The following is a 19,487-nucleotide window of genomic DNA, read 5'->3' on the forward strand; positions in this document are numbered from 1 at the left end:
CTACTTTAATATTTTATTTTATGTTAATGTCTACTTTAATATTCTATTTTATTCTAATGTCTACTTTAATATTTTATTTTATTTTAATGTCTACTTTAATATTTATTTTACTTATTTCATTGTCTATTTTAGTATCTTATTTATATCTTCATCTTTATCTCTTGTTTCCATTCATGCTGTATTTCTATTTCTACTTTGCACGGAGCATTGGAACAAAAACAATTTCCCCCCCAGGATTAATAAAGTATTCTGAATCTGAATCTGAAATATATATATAAATAAATAAATAAATAAATAAATAATCACCTGGTAGTTTTACTGTATACTTATTGTGATAAGAAATGTTGGAATTTTTGTGTCTCAATTTAATTGTTACTTCTATGTTTCATCTAGGTCTTGGATCATGCTATTCTACTCATGTCTATGCAGCAGCATATGTCCTTGAATATCACAAGTCTCATTCAGCCAACACTGCGCCCCTACTACGTACACACCACTCCTGCTTCAGCGCCATATGATGTCCTGCATCGACACACTGATCCAGCGTATAAGCCTTTGGGCATCGATATACCAGTTGATCCAGCGGTATAAGTCTTTAGGCATGGACACTTCCAGCGGTATAAGCCGTTAGGCATGGACACCTCCAGCAGTATAAGCCTTTAGGCATGGACATACCACTACTCTTCCAGCGGTATAAGCCGTTAGGCATGGACACTTCCAGCGGTATAAGCCGTTAGGCATGGACATACCACTGATGAGCCAGAGGAATATGTCATTTATATGATGCCAGTGGCCACCAACTGGGAATGCAAACGTTGATTTTAAGATGCGGTTATAAAATGAATGTGTCACAAGTCACCATTAAATTTGTTCACTCATTTTGATCATTTCTTTAGGCTGAGACGTGATATTGATAAGTGACTGTGTGTAAGGCACAAGCTAAACACATGTAGCTATATGATGCTTTTCACCTTTGTGGCAAGTAACATTGTTATGATGCAGTACGTAGTGCAGCGGCCTTGCAGTCGGGAGAACTGTGGAAGAAGTTTTAACTGATCATGTGAACGTTATTTATCCATTGTTTTTTTTTTTTCTTTTTTGCAATGAAGACATCCTTTATCCACTACAATGTGCAAATAAGAGAGTGTCTTAATTTTGGAGCTTGACTAAAAAACACATTGAAATGTCTTATAAAAAAGCCAGTATTGCAAATCCTGGTGGAAAAATGTTCTAAATGTGAACGTTCCATTGTTGTCCTCAAATACTCAATAAAACATTTACACGTCTGAGCCAGTTGAACGTCGTGTTGCTAGTTATTTCTATTTAACAGAAAAATGCTGTCTTGAGGATTGTTGTAAACATCTGGGGTTTTTTTTGCTCATGAGCTTAAGAAATGAGGATGTGTAAATGTATTGACTACACCTTAAGTAGTTCACTGCTGTCAATGTACAGACGCAGGTTCCTATATCTGCCAGGAGGTGGCACTGTAGATATTTGATGACTTGTTTTAATTCATGGTCTAACAGCTACTGAACCCAGACCTGTTTACAGTCTGGCTAATTGTGATAAGAAAGTTGAAAATGTAGTGTCTCAATTTAATTGTTACTCCTATGTTTCATCTAGGTCTTGGATCATGCTATTCTACACATGTCTATGCAGCAGCATATGTTACATATACCACTCCTGCTTCAGCACCATATGACGTCCTGCATCGACACACTGATCCAGCGCATAAGCCTTTGGGCATCGATATAGCAATTGATCCAGCTGTATAAGCCTTTAGGCATGGACATACCACTACTCTTCCAGCGGCATAAGCCAGCGGCATAAGCCTTTACTTCCAGCGGCATAAGCCTTTAGGCATGGACATACCACTGATGAGCCAGAGGAATATGTCGTTTATATGATGCCAGTGGCCACCAACTGGGATGCAAATGTTGATTTGAAGATGCGGTTATAAAATGAATGTGTCACAAGTCACCATTAAATTTGTTTACTCATTTTGATCATTTCTTTAGGCTGAGATGTGATATTGATAAGTGACTGTGTGCAGCCGGCAACACATTTCCCGGAGATCATGGTAGTGTAACCGAGCGGGTGTAATTGCGCCTATAGGCTACTTAGGGATAATAAAATAAAGATACGGGAAACTCTATTCACTGAACGGGTCGCACTTCAGTCTTCAGCGCTTTTGCCTTGAACAACCAAAAAACATTCAGACCACACACATTTCCGTTATGTCCCTTCAAAATAAAAGTACTCAACCGGAAATGGTTTACAGTATTATGTTCACACATTAATGTAAAACAACAAATTACGCTTTACAGCTGGAAAGCGCATGCGCAGACACTGTAAACATGGACACTTATTGCCAGAGACCGTACTACTATTTAGAAAATAAAAAATGACTTCACCCTATAATGTTTGTATTTCACCCCTGTCAAATACCACTTAGCCTAAAATACTCAGACACACATTTCATATACGAGTAAAGGAAATACTGCCTATGTCTATGTAACTATATCTTCACTCTCAAGCAAAAATTGGAATTTATAGTAAAACTATATGTGGTGTAATCAATAAATAATACATTTATTTTTATATAGCGCTTTTCAGGTACACAAAGACAATTTACAAGTTAAAAACAGAAATATAAAAACACACTGAAAATATAAAGAAAGAGATAAATTATACATTAAAAGCAATTTTAAAAAGGTGAGTTTTGGTGAGTGTTTTATATGTGGATTGTCATTTCAGACTATCCAAAGATGGACCATAAAAAAATACCCCAATATATTAATATAACAGTTGTTTGACAAAATAATTCGGACTGGAAATTTTATATGAAGTAATGTATTATTGTGTTCTCCTAATAATGAAAACCTGTCACTAAGTATTGTTTTGTTGGCTGGCTCAAAGTTTCTGCTATCGATTAGTCAGACTGGCTACGGTGGCTGGGCTAACATTAGCCATGTTAGCTAAGGCTAGCGCTTTCATTAGCTTTAAGTAGTTTATAGGCGGACATTTAGACATATTTTTTTACTATAATATCGTAAGAGTCCCACGTGTAATTACTGTCTATATGCGTACATCCCAACAACATAACATACATACGTTCCTTTACTTGCGGTAAAGTGTTAAGTTAGCATTGTCAATAAAGACAAAAAAAAATGTACACATTAACGGCAGTACTTGTCGTCAAACCAGCCCAGTGGCATTACATTTGCATACTTATCAGGGGGCGGTACCCACCCAACCGTCTCTCAGTGCCATAACAATCTCAAGCGGCACATACCGTCGTGTGTCGGTGGAGTAACAGCGGCATAATAGCAGCATACCACTCCGAGAATCTGTATGCCAGTCTGGGGATCGGTATATACCAGTCTAGGGATCTTTATGCCAGTCTGGGGATCGGTATATACCAGTCTAGGGATCTTTATGCCAGTATGGGGATCGGTATATGCCGCTGAGCAGCAATCGACATACCTTCAGCCACTTTTCGATCTCGGGGTCACTCTGGTATTGTTTGCTACTGTTGTGATATTAATACATTGAAACAATGCCAAATTGCAGCCGCTGCAGGAGTCTGTTCTCTGGGATCTTTCAAGAATATCTAAAGCTTATTTAGGGGATAAACTGAAGTGTATGGACGTGAATATTTAATAAAGAAAGAGCAGTTTGCTCATATATACAAACTGTATTGTTTACTAATTATTGGGCGGTGGGAGAAGCTAACGGCACAAGAGAAGCTAACGACACCAGAGAAGCTAACGGCACCAGAGAAGCTAACGACACCAGAGAAGCTAACGGCACCATAAAAGCTAACAACACCGGAGAAGCTAACAACACCAGAGAAGCTAACGGCACCATAGAAGCTAACAACACTGGAGAAGCTAACAACAACCATGGAAGCTAACGGCACCATAGAAGCTAACAACACCGGAGAAGCTAACGACACCAGAGAAGCTAACGACACCAGAGAAGCTAACGACACCAGAGAAGCTAACGCGGCGTATAATCGTTGACAGACTGAATATCTATTGAACAAACCTGCAGTTATATTATTAATAATGAACTTGTAATGTTTAATGAACAAACCTGCTCTGTGTAACCGAAGCTGAGGGTTGAAAACAGCGTCCAGTAGTTTCCGTTGTCGCTCGTTCTCCTTTTTTGATCGACAAAGTTCCTCCTCGTACTCTGCTATCGTTCTTTCAAACAGCCCAAATATCTCTTCAGCGGCCGCAGTTAGTCGCTGCTTCACCAACGATCTCAGCATTTGGACTTTAGACATGTTCACAAAAATCGTCGAGTCAGTGAGTGAGCCCTTTATGCCCCCTTAAGCCTGATTTATGGTCCTGCGGCGTACCTACGTCTTCTTCTTCTTCGGATTTTACGGCGGTTGGCATCCATCACTTTGGTGCATTACCGCCCCCCCTCATTACGGATTTTTGGCTCTGCTCAACCCATATACAAGCATACACACCTATACAACAAACCTACTTTACTGACTCTCACTCCTCATCCTGACTCCTCAAATCCTATTAAACAACCCCGTACTCCTTAAAAATTCTAATAGCATCCTTTGCTGAGACCTGTCACTCATGTCCACCAATCCTTTTAGTGATATTTCCTTTACTCCTGCATCCACCAGCCCCCTCCTCATCATCTCCCTCTGTGTTTCATACCTCCTGCACCTCAGAATTACATGCTCTACTGATTCCTCCTCCTGACACTCCTCACACAAACCAGAATTATGCTTCCCTATTATTTTTAACGTTTTGTTTAAGGCACTGTGTCCGATCCTTGGTCTTGTTATCACAGTCTCCTCTCTCCTGCCTTTGCCAGCACTCCTTGAAGGTCTAACATTTTGTTGAATTTGATACAGGTGTCTTCCTCTGNCTGACACTCCTCACACAAACCAGAGTTATGCTTCCCTATTATTTTTAACGTTTTGTTTAAGGCACTGTGTCCGATCCTTAGTCTTGTTATCACACTCTCCTCTCTCCTGCCTTTGCCAGCAATCCTTGAAGGTCTAACATTTTGTTGGATTTGATACAGGTGTCTTCCTCTGCTCTCTCTGTCCCACATGCTCTGCCATTTCTGATTAAATTTTCCCTTAATTACACTTTTCATTTCTGCCTTACTAATGCTTACTTGCATTTCAACCCTATTTGCTCTCAGTGCCCTTTTTGCCAACTTGTCTGCCTTCTCATTCCCTTGCAGCCCTACATGTGCTGGCACCCAAAACAATGTGACCTGCCTCCCCTTTCTGTGTATTCTTGTGACTGTGTGCAGAACCTGATATAGAATGTCCTGCCTGCTGTTGGAGTGAAATGATGTGATACTTTCAAGAACTGATGCAGAATCTGAGCATATTACCGTCTTCTTTTGTGCTGTTATTTCCACCCATTTTAATGCCACCAACACCGCCACCATCTCTGCTGTGTACACCCCTAGTCCATCACCTGTTCTTCTATAAATACCTACTCCTTTTCCTGGTACCGCCACCCCGAATCCTGTTACCCCTGTGTCTGGATTTTTCGCCCCGTCCGTGTACACCTGCACAAAGTCTTGATATTCTTGATTTATCAAGTGGCTAAATGCACTCAGTAAATCAACTGTTTTCTTCCCTGTCCTTTTAATTTCCAGCAGAGACATGTCAACTCTCGGACACACTAGTCTCCATGGAGCCTCTACTGGGTAGACCACTGGTGGGCTTATCTGTAGTCCTTCAATAGACAGTTCTTTCGCTATTTTATTACCAACTTTTGCAAAATGCTCCCTGGTGCTCTTCTCATTCTCCCAGCTGTCCTGTAGTACCTCTCTTGTTGGGTGATTAGCTCTATGCCCTTTCAAATTCACCCAGTAATTGGCCATCAGCTGTTTTCTCCTTAACTCCAGAGGCACTTCACCCATCTCTACTTGTATGGCAGGAATTGGTGATGTCTTAAAAGCTCCGCAACAGATGCGTAAAGCTTGTGCCTGTATGACATCTAGCTTTTTCAAATGGCTCTTAGCTGCTGACCCATATGCCACACAACCATAATCCAGCACGGATCGTATTAATGCAACATACAACCTGTGGAGTGCTCTGCAACTTGCTCCCCATTCTCTTCCAGCCACACAACGCATCACATTTATGACTTTTTTACACTTTTCCTCTATCCTGGTGACATGGCCTGACCATGTCAGGCGTTCATCAAACACTACACCAAGGAATTTAAATTGTGGCACCCTTTCCAACTCTTCCCCATACATTTTTAACCTGACATCCTCTCTGATTCTCTTCCTGGTAAAGAACACAGTTTGGGTTTTTTCAGTTGAAAACTTGCATCCCCAGTCATATCCCCAATCAGTCACTTGATTGATTGCTCCTTGAAGTTTTCCAATGACATGCTCAATATTTCTGCCTCTTTTCCACAGAGCTCCATCATCGGCAAACAGAGACCTGCCTATGTCTACAGGAAGTTTTGAGAACACATCATTAATGCTTAAACTGAACAGTAATGGACTGATCACACTCCCCTGAGGCGTTCCATTCCCCACCACATACTGTGTTGACATGACTCTCCCGATTCTCACTTGAATTTTCCTTCCAAACAGGAAATCTTTAATCCAGTTAAAGGCTCTCCCTCCAACTCCAATCTTAGATAGTTTTATCAGCAGGCCTTCCTTCCACATCATATCATATGCCTTTTCAATATCGAAAAACACTGCAATAACTGATTCTTTGTTTGCTTGGGCCTTTCTTATTTCTGTTTCTAGTCTTATCACTGGATCCATAGTATTCCTCCCTCTTCTAAAGCCACTTTGATAGTTGGCTATCTTACCTGCCTTCTCCAGCTGGTAAGTTAACCTTTCTGTAATCATTCTCTCCATTACTTTGCATATATTTGAAGTCAGAGCTATTGGCCTGTAGCTAGATGGTTTTATTGGGTCTTTCCCTGGTTTCCTTATTGGGATTACCACTGCTTCCTTCCACACTGCTGGTAGCCGGCCCTTTTCCCACACTTTGTTATAGAGTTTTAACAGTTCCTTGAGCGTTTTCTTTCCTAAGTGCTTCAGCATACTATAGCTTACTTGATCTTTCCCTGGAGAAGTTGGTTTAGATTTGTTTATTGCCCTCAGCATCTCTTCCAGTGTAAATGGTTCATCCAAACTGCTATTGGCCTCTTCCCTCCTGTCCAATATTTCTGGGTGTTGGCTTAATGTCTTTCTTCTTCTTCTGTTACCTTCTTCTGACAAGTTTTCTGAGCTGTGTACTTTTGCAAATGCCTTAACCATTATTTCTGCTTTTTCTTTATCTGTCACTGCTGTTTTTCCATCATCTATCATGACTGGATACTCCCACTCTCTCCTGTCCCCTCCCATTCTCCTTATCATTCCCCACACCTCTCCTACTGGTGTTGTTCTTCCAATTGAGCTGCAAAAGTTCCTCCAGCTTTCTCTCTTGGCTTGCCTCACCGTTCTCCTCACCACTGCCTGCGCCTTTTTATACTGAATTAGGTCTTGCATGTTATGGGTTCTTTTGAGCAATCTTAATGCCCTGTTCCTTTGCCTTACAGCCTGACGGCATTCCTCTGTCCACCATGGTACCAGCTTCCTCTCACTCCTTCCTTTACTTTTGGGTATGGCTTTTTCTGCTGCAGCAATAATTATAGATGTTATCTGATTATTAAGCTCATCCACATCATCTGACCTGCCAGTTATCAGTATTTTCTCCTCACTCAGTCTTTGAAACTCACCCCAGTTAGCCTTTTCAAATCTCCATTTTTTAACTCCACTAGCTTGTCTTCCTTCCACTTTCTCTCCCACATAACAGGCCACTGGATAATGATCACTGCCCAGTGTTGTTTTCAAAACTTTCCAGGAGCTGACTCCAGCTAAAGAGTTAGATACAAGTGTGATATCTAATGCTGACACTGCACCTGTTGCTGTGTTGATCCTAGTGCCCTTTCCGTCATTCATACAAACTAGATCGTTATTATCCATCAGTTCTTCAATTATTCTGCCATTTAAGTCTGTCTGTAACGCTCCCCAAGTGGTGCTATGGGCATTAAAATCTGCACACCAGACCTTTCTAGCTTTGTTCTGACTTTGTATTTCCAGCAACTTATCCAAGTTTAACTTTTTACATGGGTTGTAGTAATTGATTACCACTAGTGCTTCTCCTTTATTCCAAATTTCCACGGCTATATACTCCAACTCATCTCCTTTCTCTAGCACTTGACAAGGTATTCCATGTTTTACAAGCGTTACACTTCCTCCTCCTCCCCCAAGGCTTCTATCTCGTCGATGTGTTACATAGCCATGCACAACAAAATCCAAACTAGGTTTTAACCATGATTCCTGGATGCACACAATGTCAGGTTTTTCTTTCAATTCTTGCATGAAATGCTTAAACTCTTGGCCATTAGCCAGCAAGCTCCGTGCATTCCACTGCAGAAGAAAGACCATAAGCACTATTAACCAATACATGGTGTTTCCTGGCTCGACTGATTAGTGAGGTTTTCCCTCACCTCTTCCCATGTCAGTCCTACAAGACCCAAGTGATTCACCGCTGCTTTGACTATCAGCTGAATTTTCACATTTTTTGACTTAACTTCAGCAGTGCTGTTTATCACTCCTGCTATGAAAGTTACAAGTGCTTTTTTGTCAACATACAGCTCATGGTTGGCTTTCTTTTGTGGCACTCTGCTCCCTGCTCCTTCTTCTCTCTTTTCACTCGTTACTCTTGCTGCCTCAGCATAAGAGAGCTTCCTCTCCACCCTTACTTTCTGAATTTCATTTTCTCTTTTCATGAATTCACATCCTCCATAAGCCACACTATGAGCCCCACCACAGTTACAGCACCTTGGTTGCACTCCATCTCCACACTTCCCGTACTCATGGTCTCCCCCACAGCGAGCACATCTCCTCTGCTCTTTACAAACTTTAGCTGTGTGTCCAAATCGTTGACATTTAAAGCACCTTAGTGGCTTCGGCACATACACCCTTACTGGATAACTCATGAAGCCCAGGAACACTTTATTTGGCACAAAATTATCTTCAAACTCAATCAGTACTGTTTCACTATCCTTCTTTGTACCATCCCTTGTTGTTTTCATTCTCAACACACTTTTCACTTTAGCTCCCTTGATATTTTTCTTAAGTTCCCCCATATTTACTGCCAACGGCACACCTGTTATTACCCCTTTGCACCCTCCTTCTCTTTGTGCTCCAACCCTCCTTGTGCTCTCTACCTTAGCTTTTCCTATCTCCTTTAAACTAAGAGCTTTCTCAAGCTGCTCTTCATCCACACATCTTACCAGAAGATTTCCATCATTAAGGACTTTGGCGTACAATATCTCTCCAATCTTGTTAGCCAGAGTTGTAGTTAGCATGAATGGATTGATTTTCTTCATCATTTCCTGTCCCTTTTCATTGAATCTTATAATGACACATTTATCTGACTTATTCTTCTGCCGTTCATAGCCCTCTTCCTCACTGTCAGATCGGTCACTGTTGGCTTTTCTGATCCTTTTTGTCCCCTTTCCTTGGTGTTCAACAACCCAGCTCTGCACTCCGCTCTCACGTGCTTCTCCTTTTCCCTCTTCTAAGTCCATGTCTAGCAAACTTTGTACATCTGATCCCAAAGAATCCTCATAACCCACCTCCTCTCCTAACTCTGGCAATTCTGCTCGGGTAGACCTTCCCGGTTTCCCCTGTTTTAATTGCCCTGATGACGTTTCCGCCATCTCCTCTCCACCTCCCAACAGCTGTTTGGCTAGCTATAAGGCGCAGCGCACAAATCTCGTTTTACCGGGCCTATACAGGCTGTCAGCCGAAACTTATGCAAACCACTCCTTACAACCTACCTTTTACCAAAACCAAAGTCCGTAATCCTAGGTCAGAGCCAAATAAACCGTAAATTGTTCCTACCAGATGTGCCGATACCAATTCAAATTTTTCCGCCAACAACAAACTCCGCCGTACCTACGTCGTTGCCGTGATGCCGTCGTGAACCCTTCGAACTTCTCCATCCGTATCCGTATCCGTATCCGTATCCGTATTGAACGTTGAGCATAACTGCAACATCTTCTTCTTCTTCTTCTTCTTCTTCTTCTCCTAATGGAATTCCGGCAGGCTGTACACTAAATTGTGTAATGCTGCCCTCCACAGGTCAGATTGATCTATTCAGTTTAGATTTTCTGATACAGTCCAGCTGACCGGAGAAAAAGAATTATTGCTTTCCCAATTAGAAGGAAGTCCGCATCAGAAGAGAATATAGATTTGAAAGAAAAGGAAGAAAAACCCAACTTACATAACTCCCTAAACATGTGCTGTCTTTCACCCCAATATTTACTGCACTCAAACATTACATGCTGCGGTGTCTCCAACTTCCCACACTGACAGAGACCATTTAGGTTCTTGCCTATTGTTTTGAGGTTGCTGGCCAGACCACAATGCCCCAGTTTTAAACGAGTTAAGACCACATCATCCTTTCTTCCAGTTTTAATCTGTAGCCTCCTTCTTTTAACAGATGGCTGCAGGGAAAAGTAATGTCTGCCACGTTGGTCTTCTCTCCATTCTTTTTGCCATTGTTCCTCTAATTTTTCTTTGCCAACTTGAAAGCATTCAGGCTTCCCAAGAAACACATTCAGGTCAACAGTATCTTTTTCAAGGGATTTTTTTGCTAGTTGGTCGGCTCTTTCATTTCCTTCTATACCTGAGTGGCCTGGTACCCACATAAATTCCACATTACATCCAGTTTTACCAAGTCTATAGTGACAGCACAAGATCTCCTGTAGCAGGTCAGGTCGAGCCCTTGATGCTCCATTCTTCACAGCCAACAAGGCAGCTTTAGAATCTGAACAAACTATGCTTTTTAGGGGTCTAACAACCTCCACCCACCACATGGCCCATAAGATCCCTAGGAGCTCAGCAGAAAAGATAGACAGCTTGTTAGATACTCGGATGGTCTGTTGAATATTAAAGTTTGACACAAACATTCCAAAACCAGCCTTTCCAGATATTGGGTCCACAGATCCATCTGTAAAAATTTGAACATAGTCTTTTTGGAGACTATTAACATACTCATTAACCTCATTATATGTCTTTATGTTTTCAAGAGAGGATACATGAACTTCAGGTTCAGGTATAAACCAGAGAGGGACAGGGGAACAGAGAGACATGCACATCCTGTCTTCTTCAAGCCCAAAGGTCGAGGCGAGCTTTTTAATATGACTAAGGAAGTTTGACCTCCTTTCATTACCAACAAATTCCCAACAGTTTTCCAAAAGACATTTAGCAAATGGGACACATTTAATAGTACACAATTTATACCAATAATGGAGCCCAAGCTTATCTCTCCTTATTCTTAGAGGAGCCTCCCCCATTTCAACAAGCAGAGCTGGTATTGGAGTTGTTCTGAAAGCTCCACAACATATTCTTAGAGCTTTGGCCTGAAGCAGATACAACTTCTCAAGCACAGATTTGGAGGCTGAGCCAAATACAACACATCCATAGTCTAAAGTAGACCTTATCATTGCTCTGTATATCATTAGCAATGTCTCTCTTTCAGCCCCCCAGTCACATCCGGCTAAGCTTCGAAGAATGTTGATTATTTTCTCACATTTAAAAATAGATTTATCAATGTGGGTTCTCCATGTTAGCCTCTCATCCAACCACACACCCAAAAATTTAAAATTGCTAACTCTTTCTAAAGAGCTCCCATACATTGTAAGGTTTAGAGGGGGAACCTTCCTTTTTAGGCCAAAAACCATAAATTTACTTTTGGGTGCAGAGATTTTAAATCCCCACTTGTCTGCCCACTTAACAACCTGATCTAAGGCCTGTTGTGTTTGACAGAACACGTGATGCATGTTTTTCCCTCTCCTCCAGAGGGCACCATCATCTGCAAACAATGATTTACCAAACCCTTGTTGGACATTTTCAAAGATATCATTTATCATAACATTAAAGAGAACTGGACTAATAACTGAACCTTGCGGTGTACCATTTTCAACCTCAACAATTTCAGATTCAATACCTTGTTTCCATTGTGTTGGTAACATTCCAGCCTCCCAAACATAATTATAGAGTGCCAACATTTCTTCAAGTGCTCCCTCTTCTAAATGTTTAAGCAGTTCATAGCTTATTCCGTCCTGACCTGGAGTAGTATTTAACCCTGTTTTTACTGCATCTTTAAGCTCTTTTAAAGAGAAAAACGCATTATATGACCTATTCCTTTCACCTACATAATTCAATTTCCATTCATCTGCTTTCAGAAGCTCTTCTCTTTCTCTCAACCCTTCATGCCCTAGGCTTTTTGAATTATGCACATCTTGGAAAGTTTTAACACACGTCTGCCTTATCTTTAATAAAAATGGCCTCAGTGTGCTTGTCCTTTAGAACTGGAATTGTTGTTTTAACAACTTTTCTTGACATTTTGTGAATTCTAGACCATAATTGTTTGGCTGGAGTGTCTGGTCCTAGCATCCCACAAAAGTTTCTCCAACATTTCCTTTTTGCGTTCTTGACAGTTTTCCTCACCAACGCACAATAACGCTTGTATTTTATGACATTTTCCTGGGAAGGGTTCTTACGTAATTTTTTAAACGCAAGTTTCCTCATGCTTATAGCTTTGCTACATTTGCTATTCCACCATGGAACTATGGCTCGCTCTTTAGGGATCTTTCTAAAGGGGATTGCTTCTGAAGCAGCAGTCAAGATCATTGCTATTAAAGAATCGTTAAAATCATCAATTGACCCATCACTGCAAACACTCTCTAAGCCTGCAGCTATCCCCTCTTCAAACTTATCCCACTTTGCTCTAGAGAAATCAAATCGTTTGGCTCTGTCCTCTGATTTCTTTATGAGAGGTCTTCCAAACTTGGATAAAACTGGGAAGTGATCACTTCACATTGGGTCTTTACTTAAGACACTCCATTCCCCTACCCTTGCAAGAGCTGGTGGAGCCAGAGTCAGGTCTAAACATGACATTTTAGAAGTTTTAATTTCAAAGCGGGTCGGTTGTCCATCATTTATTATAACTAAATTAGAGTTATCCAACAATTCCTCTATTATTTCCCCGTTTGTATCTCTATCCTTACTTCCCCACAGAGGGTTGTGGGCATTGAAATCTCCTACCCAGATGACTTGCGAGCTGCTAGCCTTACTCATTATGTTCTCAAGCTCAGATAGAATGAGGGTCTTACAAGGATTATAAAAATTAACAATGCATATTTTCCCCTGGGGGCTCCATACCTCAACAATTAAATTTTTAAAAGATGTATCACATTCACAAATTCTATATTGCATATTGGACTTAACAAAAGTAGCACATCCTCCTCCTGGCCTGTCATTCCTGTCCTTATGCAGGTATACATATCCAGGAATAATAAAATCTAGACGAGGCTTTAACCATGTCTCCTGGATACAAATTAGATCAGGTTTTATTTCACAGTCTCGAACTAGCTTTTTGAGCTCCTGGCCATTGGCGATTAAACTTCATGCATTCCATTGGAGGATGCAGAGCATCATAAATATTTTAAACATCATCATAATCTTCAATGAAGTCACCCTCATCCATATCTTCTCCGTCCTCATCATCCTCCCTGTCAATGTAGCTTGTCTTTTCTTGGCTTGACCTCATGTACTCATATAGAGATTGGGGAGCAAAGACTTTCAGACCCAGAAACCTGACTGCTGCTTCAGACACACATTTAATTATATCAGATCTGGACTTCTTTTCTCGAGCTCCGTATAGTACACCAACAATGAAAGCCATCAAGGATTCTTTTTTTATCACAATTTCATCCCTTGTTATGATGGATGGAGGCAATTGAGACATCAAAGGCCCACCTGTTCTCATTTATCCAAGGGTGCTTGCATCACCAGCCCTTTCCACTTTCTTCAGAGCTTCCGTATAAGAGATCTTGTGCTCATCCCTGACCTCCTGAACTTGCTTTGCTTTTATAAAGTGGCCACACTCCTTAAATGAAGCCGAATGACTTCCACCACAGTTACAACATTTAGGAGTTGACACTCCACAGTTCACTACATCATGGTCACCTCCACACTTGGCGCAACGCCTATCTCCTCTGCATGACATAGCCATATGCCCAAACCTTTGGCATTTAAAACACCGAAGTGGAGACCTTTGAAACTGCTTCACCTGGTATGACAGACAGCCAATGTACACCCTTGCTGGGAGAAAATTCCCCTCAAAGGTTATCAAAACTGGAGAATTTGGGTTCCCCCCTTCTTTGGCTTTAAACCGCTTCACTTCCTTTACTTCTCCTCCTTTAATGTTTTCTAATATCTCTCTCTCTGTCAAATCAGCACAAACACCATAGATGACACCTTTAGTCACGTTTTTCTTTTCCGAAACTGAGATTTCCACTTTCTTTCCTCCAATTTTCCCAATTTTTCTTGCTCTTCCAAGTTGATCTCTAGTGCTACACATCACTAGAAGCACCCCACTGGGAAGGATTCGTGCATCTATATCCTCTCCAACACACCTAAGAGACTCAGCAATCTTCAGCGGATTCACAGCTCTAAAGCCTCCAGCAACCTGATCCTTCATTTTGAAGAAAATTTTAGATTCTTCCACAGGCTTTACCATTTTCAGTCTCCTATCTTCTTTTTCCAGAGAGGTGTCCGAGCGATCACGCTTCTCCACAGACCTAGATCTGTCCTCACCTCTCTCCCAGTCCTGCACCCCTCCCCCGTTACCCCTCATGGCCGAAGGCATGTATCAAAGAGACTACCAGGCCCAAAGAGAGTATACAGAACAGAAGCAGAGAAGGAAAAATAAAGGTTAATATTCACGTGCGCACTTCTGACCGCCTCAGATAACGTACACAGCCACTGCCAGAGACCGCAACAAGCAGAGCAGGAACACCGGTCCGGACCTATACAGGCCATCGGTCGATATTCCCGCGCTTGCCCACCGCAGTACTCCAAACAGCAACTTTGTCTCCTCACGGCCGCGTTTACAGTCGCAGTCTCTCTCCACAGAACTCGGCTTACTCTATTGCTGAAGTAACAACCCAGTCGCAGCGTGCACTCGCGTCTGTTGTCTTCACGTCCTCCGTCGAGGCAGGGATGCTACCAGGAAGTCCCACATCAGACTGATGACTGTATTTGTACAGCAACTACTCACTCTGCAACATCTACATAGCAACAGATGTTTAAAGATGGCGGGGATGGCACAATCTGGAAATACGGAACCGTAAATGCGTTGCTACCAAGCAAACCAATCACAGCCCTCTCGGTTTGCGCTGGGTCTGCCTCGCCTCAACGTGTAGTTACATCAAAGAGCATGGATACCAAGAGGCGAAGCTCCGTTGAATTTCTGCCAACAGCCACTAGGGGCGCTCACGCCATTTTGGACTGTTGAGCTTGGACTGTTGCGCCCAGACAACATGCAAGATGTCAAGGGGAGAGGAGGAAAAAAGTAAAAGAAAACAGTGAAGTGCAGTTAACTGGCACAGCTATCAGTGGAACACCCCGCACCTGGCCTTCCACCGTTTCCCGAAGGATCCCGACAGAGGTGTACGTTTTAAAGTGTTTTAATATCAATTTAATATGCCAGTTTTGGTAGGAAGATATATGTATATATATATGTATATATATATATATATATATATATATATATATATATAGGCCTATATATGGCCTCTTGGACCATTTATATCAGAACTGATAACTGCTTTAGCATTAAAATATATCATATTAAAATAGCTTAGCCTATATATTATTATTATTATTACTGTCCCCTTACTGTACAAACTGTAAATAAATCTTTATTCCTGACTATGTGACGTCGCCATTAATGTGTTTCTAGTTAAAATATTGATTTTTTGTTTATTATTATTTATCCATTTTTTTTGGTAGATTGGCTTATGGGGTGATTTTGAAGGGGTAATTAAGTTAATCTTCTCATAAGTGGATGTAATATGTAGAGATGCCATTTAGGCCGTTTTTTTCTTCGTTTTTTTTTTTTTTTAAGTCTATATTTTGCTTTACAAAAACGTGAAAAAGCAGCTGTGACCAAGCTATCACGAGGTGAGTAGCATTGTAAGCATAATTAATAACGATATACTTCAGTTTGTCTGTGTGTTTTTGTATGCAAGCCAGTCTGCTGCGGTTTGCTGGCGGTCCAAAATGGCGGCGGTAGGACGAAACCATGGGGGAATTTGTTGCTGTGGGGCCCGCACGATCTGCTGAATTGCTGCGTTGTGCTCCGGCGTCCGGCAAAAATAGAAGTCCAGACTTCGCGGGTAGCATCCGGGAGGCTTGGATGAGCTGCGGCGGAGCATGCCGGTGGTGTGAGAAACCGTGTAATGCACCTAACTCGGTAAACTGACATTTGCATTACCTTGAAAGGGCTTTAATAAGCTACAAAGACTTTACTAAGAAGGACTAAAGGATCTAAAAGTTTTAAAAGAGGTTTAAGATTATGAAATGGAGCCACTGTGCTGATTGGGCTAAACGAACGCACCTGTGTGGGTGAGCCTGAACACTGCACTTCGGCGACACAATTATTTGCTGCTTTTGGACAATTATGAGTAATATTCAGGATATACACTCTTATGCGAGAAAAGCTATGGATGAACAATTGGTGAACAATTGGAAAAAAATGGACGAGGAGCTCAAGAAAGCTTCCACTACAGATGCTTCAGGCACTGCCATCCAACCTAACAGACCATCTAAAAAATCAAAAACTTTAGCCAGTGCGGAGGACGATGATCGGCACATTTCTAACGCCCACATTTTTGCTGCAATGGAAAGAATTGAACGGCTGCAGATGAAAACGCTTAAAGGCACACATTCTGTGGAAAACACTGTGAAAGAGGTCAAAGACACATTGGATGGCATGGGGAAGCAGATGGAAGAAATAACAAAAGTTCAAACCTTGGAGATGACAGTCACCGCACTGCAAAAAGAGAAAGCGGAGCTGCGGGAGAAATGCGACAAGCTGGAGGCGTACAGGAGGCGCTGGAACCTTCGGGTGGCCGGGATCCCCGAGACAACCAGCGAGGACACCAGGAAGATTATCACTGACCTGTTTGGACAGGTCTCCCCGGGAATCAAGGAGCAGCTGGAGCTGACGGTGGATGTCGCACACCAGCTTGGCCCCCGGTCCGGGGAGCAGAGGTCCAGCCGCAACATCATTGTGCTTTTCATCCGGGGAGCAGAGGTCCAGCCGCAACATCATTGTGCTTTTCATATCCAGAGCCCACCGGGACCGCATCTGGAGGGACGCCAGGACAGCGATGGTGCTCAAGGAGCGCAAGATCAGGGTCTTTGAAGACCTTACGCAACAGTTGAAGGATGCCCGAAACAAGCTGTGGCCCCAGGTGGAGCAGGCCCGTAAGGAGGGCAAGAGAGCTGGCTTCAGGGGGCCATTCGCCTATCGATGGACGAAGAGTGACTGCGTGACGTAAGATCACATTAAATGTGCCAAAACTACCGGAAAAAAAGTAAATGTAATGCCTTATACACTTAAGCTTTTCTTGTCTCTTTACTAAAATACCGAACAGATATCACTAATTATACAGAGGAACATTTTGATTTAGCCCTATGGCCTAACACCGAGAGGGGGCAGTTTTATTTTTTATCTCGACCTAAGAGAGGATCGAGATTTCGTTAAATCTTTTGTTTGTTTGTCCGTTCTGTTTGCTTTTTTTTTTTTTAAGTTGTTAGTCCAGTCATGTCTATTTCTGTTTTGTCCATAAATTCGAGGGGGATTAGAAATGATTTAAAAAGGAAAGGGGTGTTCTTGTTTTGTCAGGGGAAACCACGTTTATATGATATTGTTGGCTATATTACGCATATCAATAAAAAAAATTAAGAATAAAAGAAATAAAACCGAAATAATTAGTGGAAACCTTTTTTATTGATACTCCTCCTCTCTGACACACTAACACACACACACACACACACATAGTGAACACGCAATTGAATGAATGAATGAATGAACATTGGAAGCGGTTTAGCTGCAGTCCCACCAGCTGGCGCAGTCACTGTTGAGATTACATTCGTTTAATTAGTAACAAAATGTTTTTTTATTGACCGTATGAATGGTTTTGTTTTCAAATAAATATTTGTAAACGAAAATGTATGCTTTGGTGTACTTTTACAGAGTTTTGCAATATGTAATAATATCAATATCAAAATGTGTCATTTTCAGCAGCGGTCTGTGTGTAATCCGCTCATAATTACTTTCATTTGGCTCAATGCTCTGACCAGGCGTTGTTGTCCCCGGCTTCCCGCTGTGGAGCCAAAGCCTCTGTGTGGCAAAACTGGAAGTGCATCTTCACCGTGCCGAGGGCGGCAGAAGGTCATCCAATCAGAAAGATAGACTGAGAGTTTGAATTTGAGTTAAGATAATTAATTGGTTAAAATGGAAAACAATCAAGGTATTGAGGATGGGTGTAATCCAGATTGTCCGGCCGGCCAGCGTCAGCTTTTTCGTCACGTTTTTACTCGTAGTTCATAATGAACAGAGATTTTGTTTTAGTTTTTGTTGTCTGTACTTATTAAATTTACATTCTCGTCACAAATTAATCACAGAAAAAAGGGTCGCAAACGAAAAGTTTTCATTTAAGTTTTAGTTGACAAAATTAACACTGTTTCAGCCGTGACTGAAACATTTAAAGATATATAGTCTAACACCATGGTTCATCCTGTCTGATGTGTCTGCTGTGCTTATTTTATGTCCTGAGTTGCTTTATTACTTCCCTTGCTTTCACTCGCCTCTGCAGCAGCTGCTCCTCTCATCCATCGATCAGATCAGCTCTGATTGGAGCTCTTGATCAGTTATCCACCCCATGACTCATACTACTGCTGCTAAGGAAAAATACAACCAACTAAGAGTTCCACATGCACTGCCTTTGTGAACCCGTAAAACCTCTGAATTTCAAGAGGGGACACAGAACAGAATGATACAGATGGACCCAAAAGAGACTAAAAATGGCATGGGAGCTAGGTAGAAAAAAGGGCTATATCCACATCAGTTTAAGTGGACACTACATTAAAAGTATTTTCAGAACCTAACCATGCTGTCAGACAGCCCTTTACAACTGAAAACTGATGCAGTTACACGACGCTCTCCTAGAAGCAACCAGACTCCACTGACAGAATCAGTAATTTTACCTCACAGAACACAATGAGTCGCTGGTCTTCAGCTGCCCTTCAATTGGACAGTTAGTTACTGTTTTTGTGTGACTTTTGGAACCAACCTAACCATGTAACTTCTCTTATCTGCTTCTCCAAACTGGGAGAGTAAAGCTAATAACACACAATTCCAAATGAAGGCTGATTCATGAAGATCGCTCAGCAGCTTCAGTGTTTCCCCTATCATTATATTATGGGGGGCGCCCCATCCCTCCAGGAAGGTCTAGTTAATTTTATAGAATTGTATCTTCTTTATAGCACCAGATCACAACAGAAGTCATTTAAAGTAACCTTTCCTATAGAACAGGTCTATACTTTGT

General features: G+C 41.7%; 2 protein-coding genes across 4 annotated transcripts in view; one reads left to right on the forward strand and one right to left on the reverse strand.

The window, feature by feature from the left end:
• The window catches only part of LOC126404273 (gastrula zinc finger protein XlCGF17.1-like), a 331,284-nt gene that overhangs the window by 127,290 nt on the left and 184,507 nt on the right, over positions 1 to 19,487 (reverse strand). The window lies entirely within an intron of this gene.
• Positions 15,988 to 17,650, forward strand: LOC126404357 (uncharacterized). Its single transcript, XM_050067537.1, has 2 exons — positions 15,988 to 17,145; positions 17,189 to 17,650. The coding sequence occupies exons 1-2, from the start codon at positions 16,553 to 16,555 to the stop codon at positions 17,433 to 17,435; spliced, it is 840 nt and encodes a 279-aa protein (XP_049923494.1). The 5' UTR covers positions 15,988 to 16,552; the 3' UTR covers positions 17,436 to 17,650.

The sequence above is a fragment of the Epinephelus moara genome, chromosome 17, assembly GCF_006386435.1.
Source record: "Epinephelus moara isolate mb chromosome 17, YSFRI_EMoa_1.0, whole genome shotgun sequence".
Taxonomy (NCBI): Eukaryota; Metazoa; Chordata; class Actinopteri; order Perciformes; family Serranidae; genus Epinephelus; species Epinephelus moara.

What these genes read in the sequence shown, in the direction of transcription:
- LOC126404357 (XM_050067537.1), top strand. Translation starts at nt 16,553, where the DNA reads ATGAGTAATATTCAGGATATACACTCTTATGCGAGAAAAGCTATGGAT. An exon ending in CCCCGGTCCGGGGAGCAGAG is followed by an intron (nt 17,146 to 17,188) that starts GTCCAGCCGCAA and finishes CGGGGAGCAGAG; the next exon opens with GTCCAGCCGCAACATCATTG.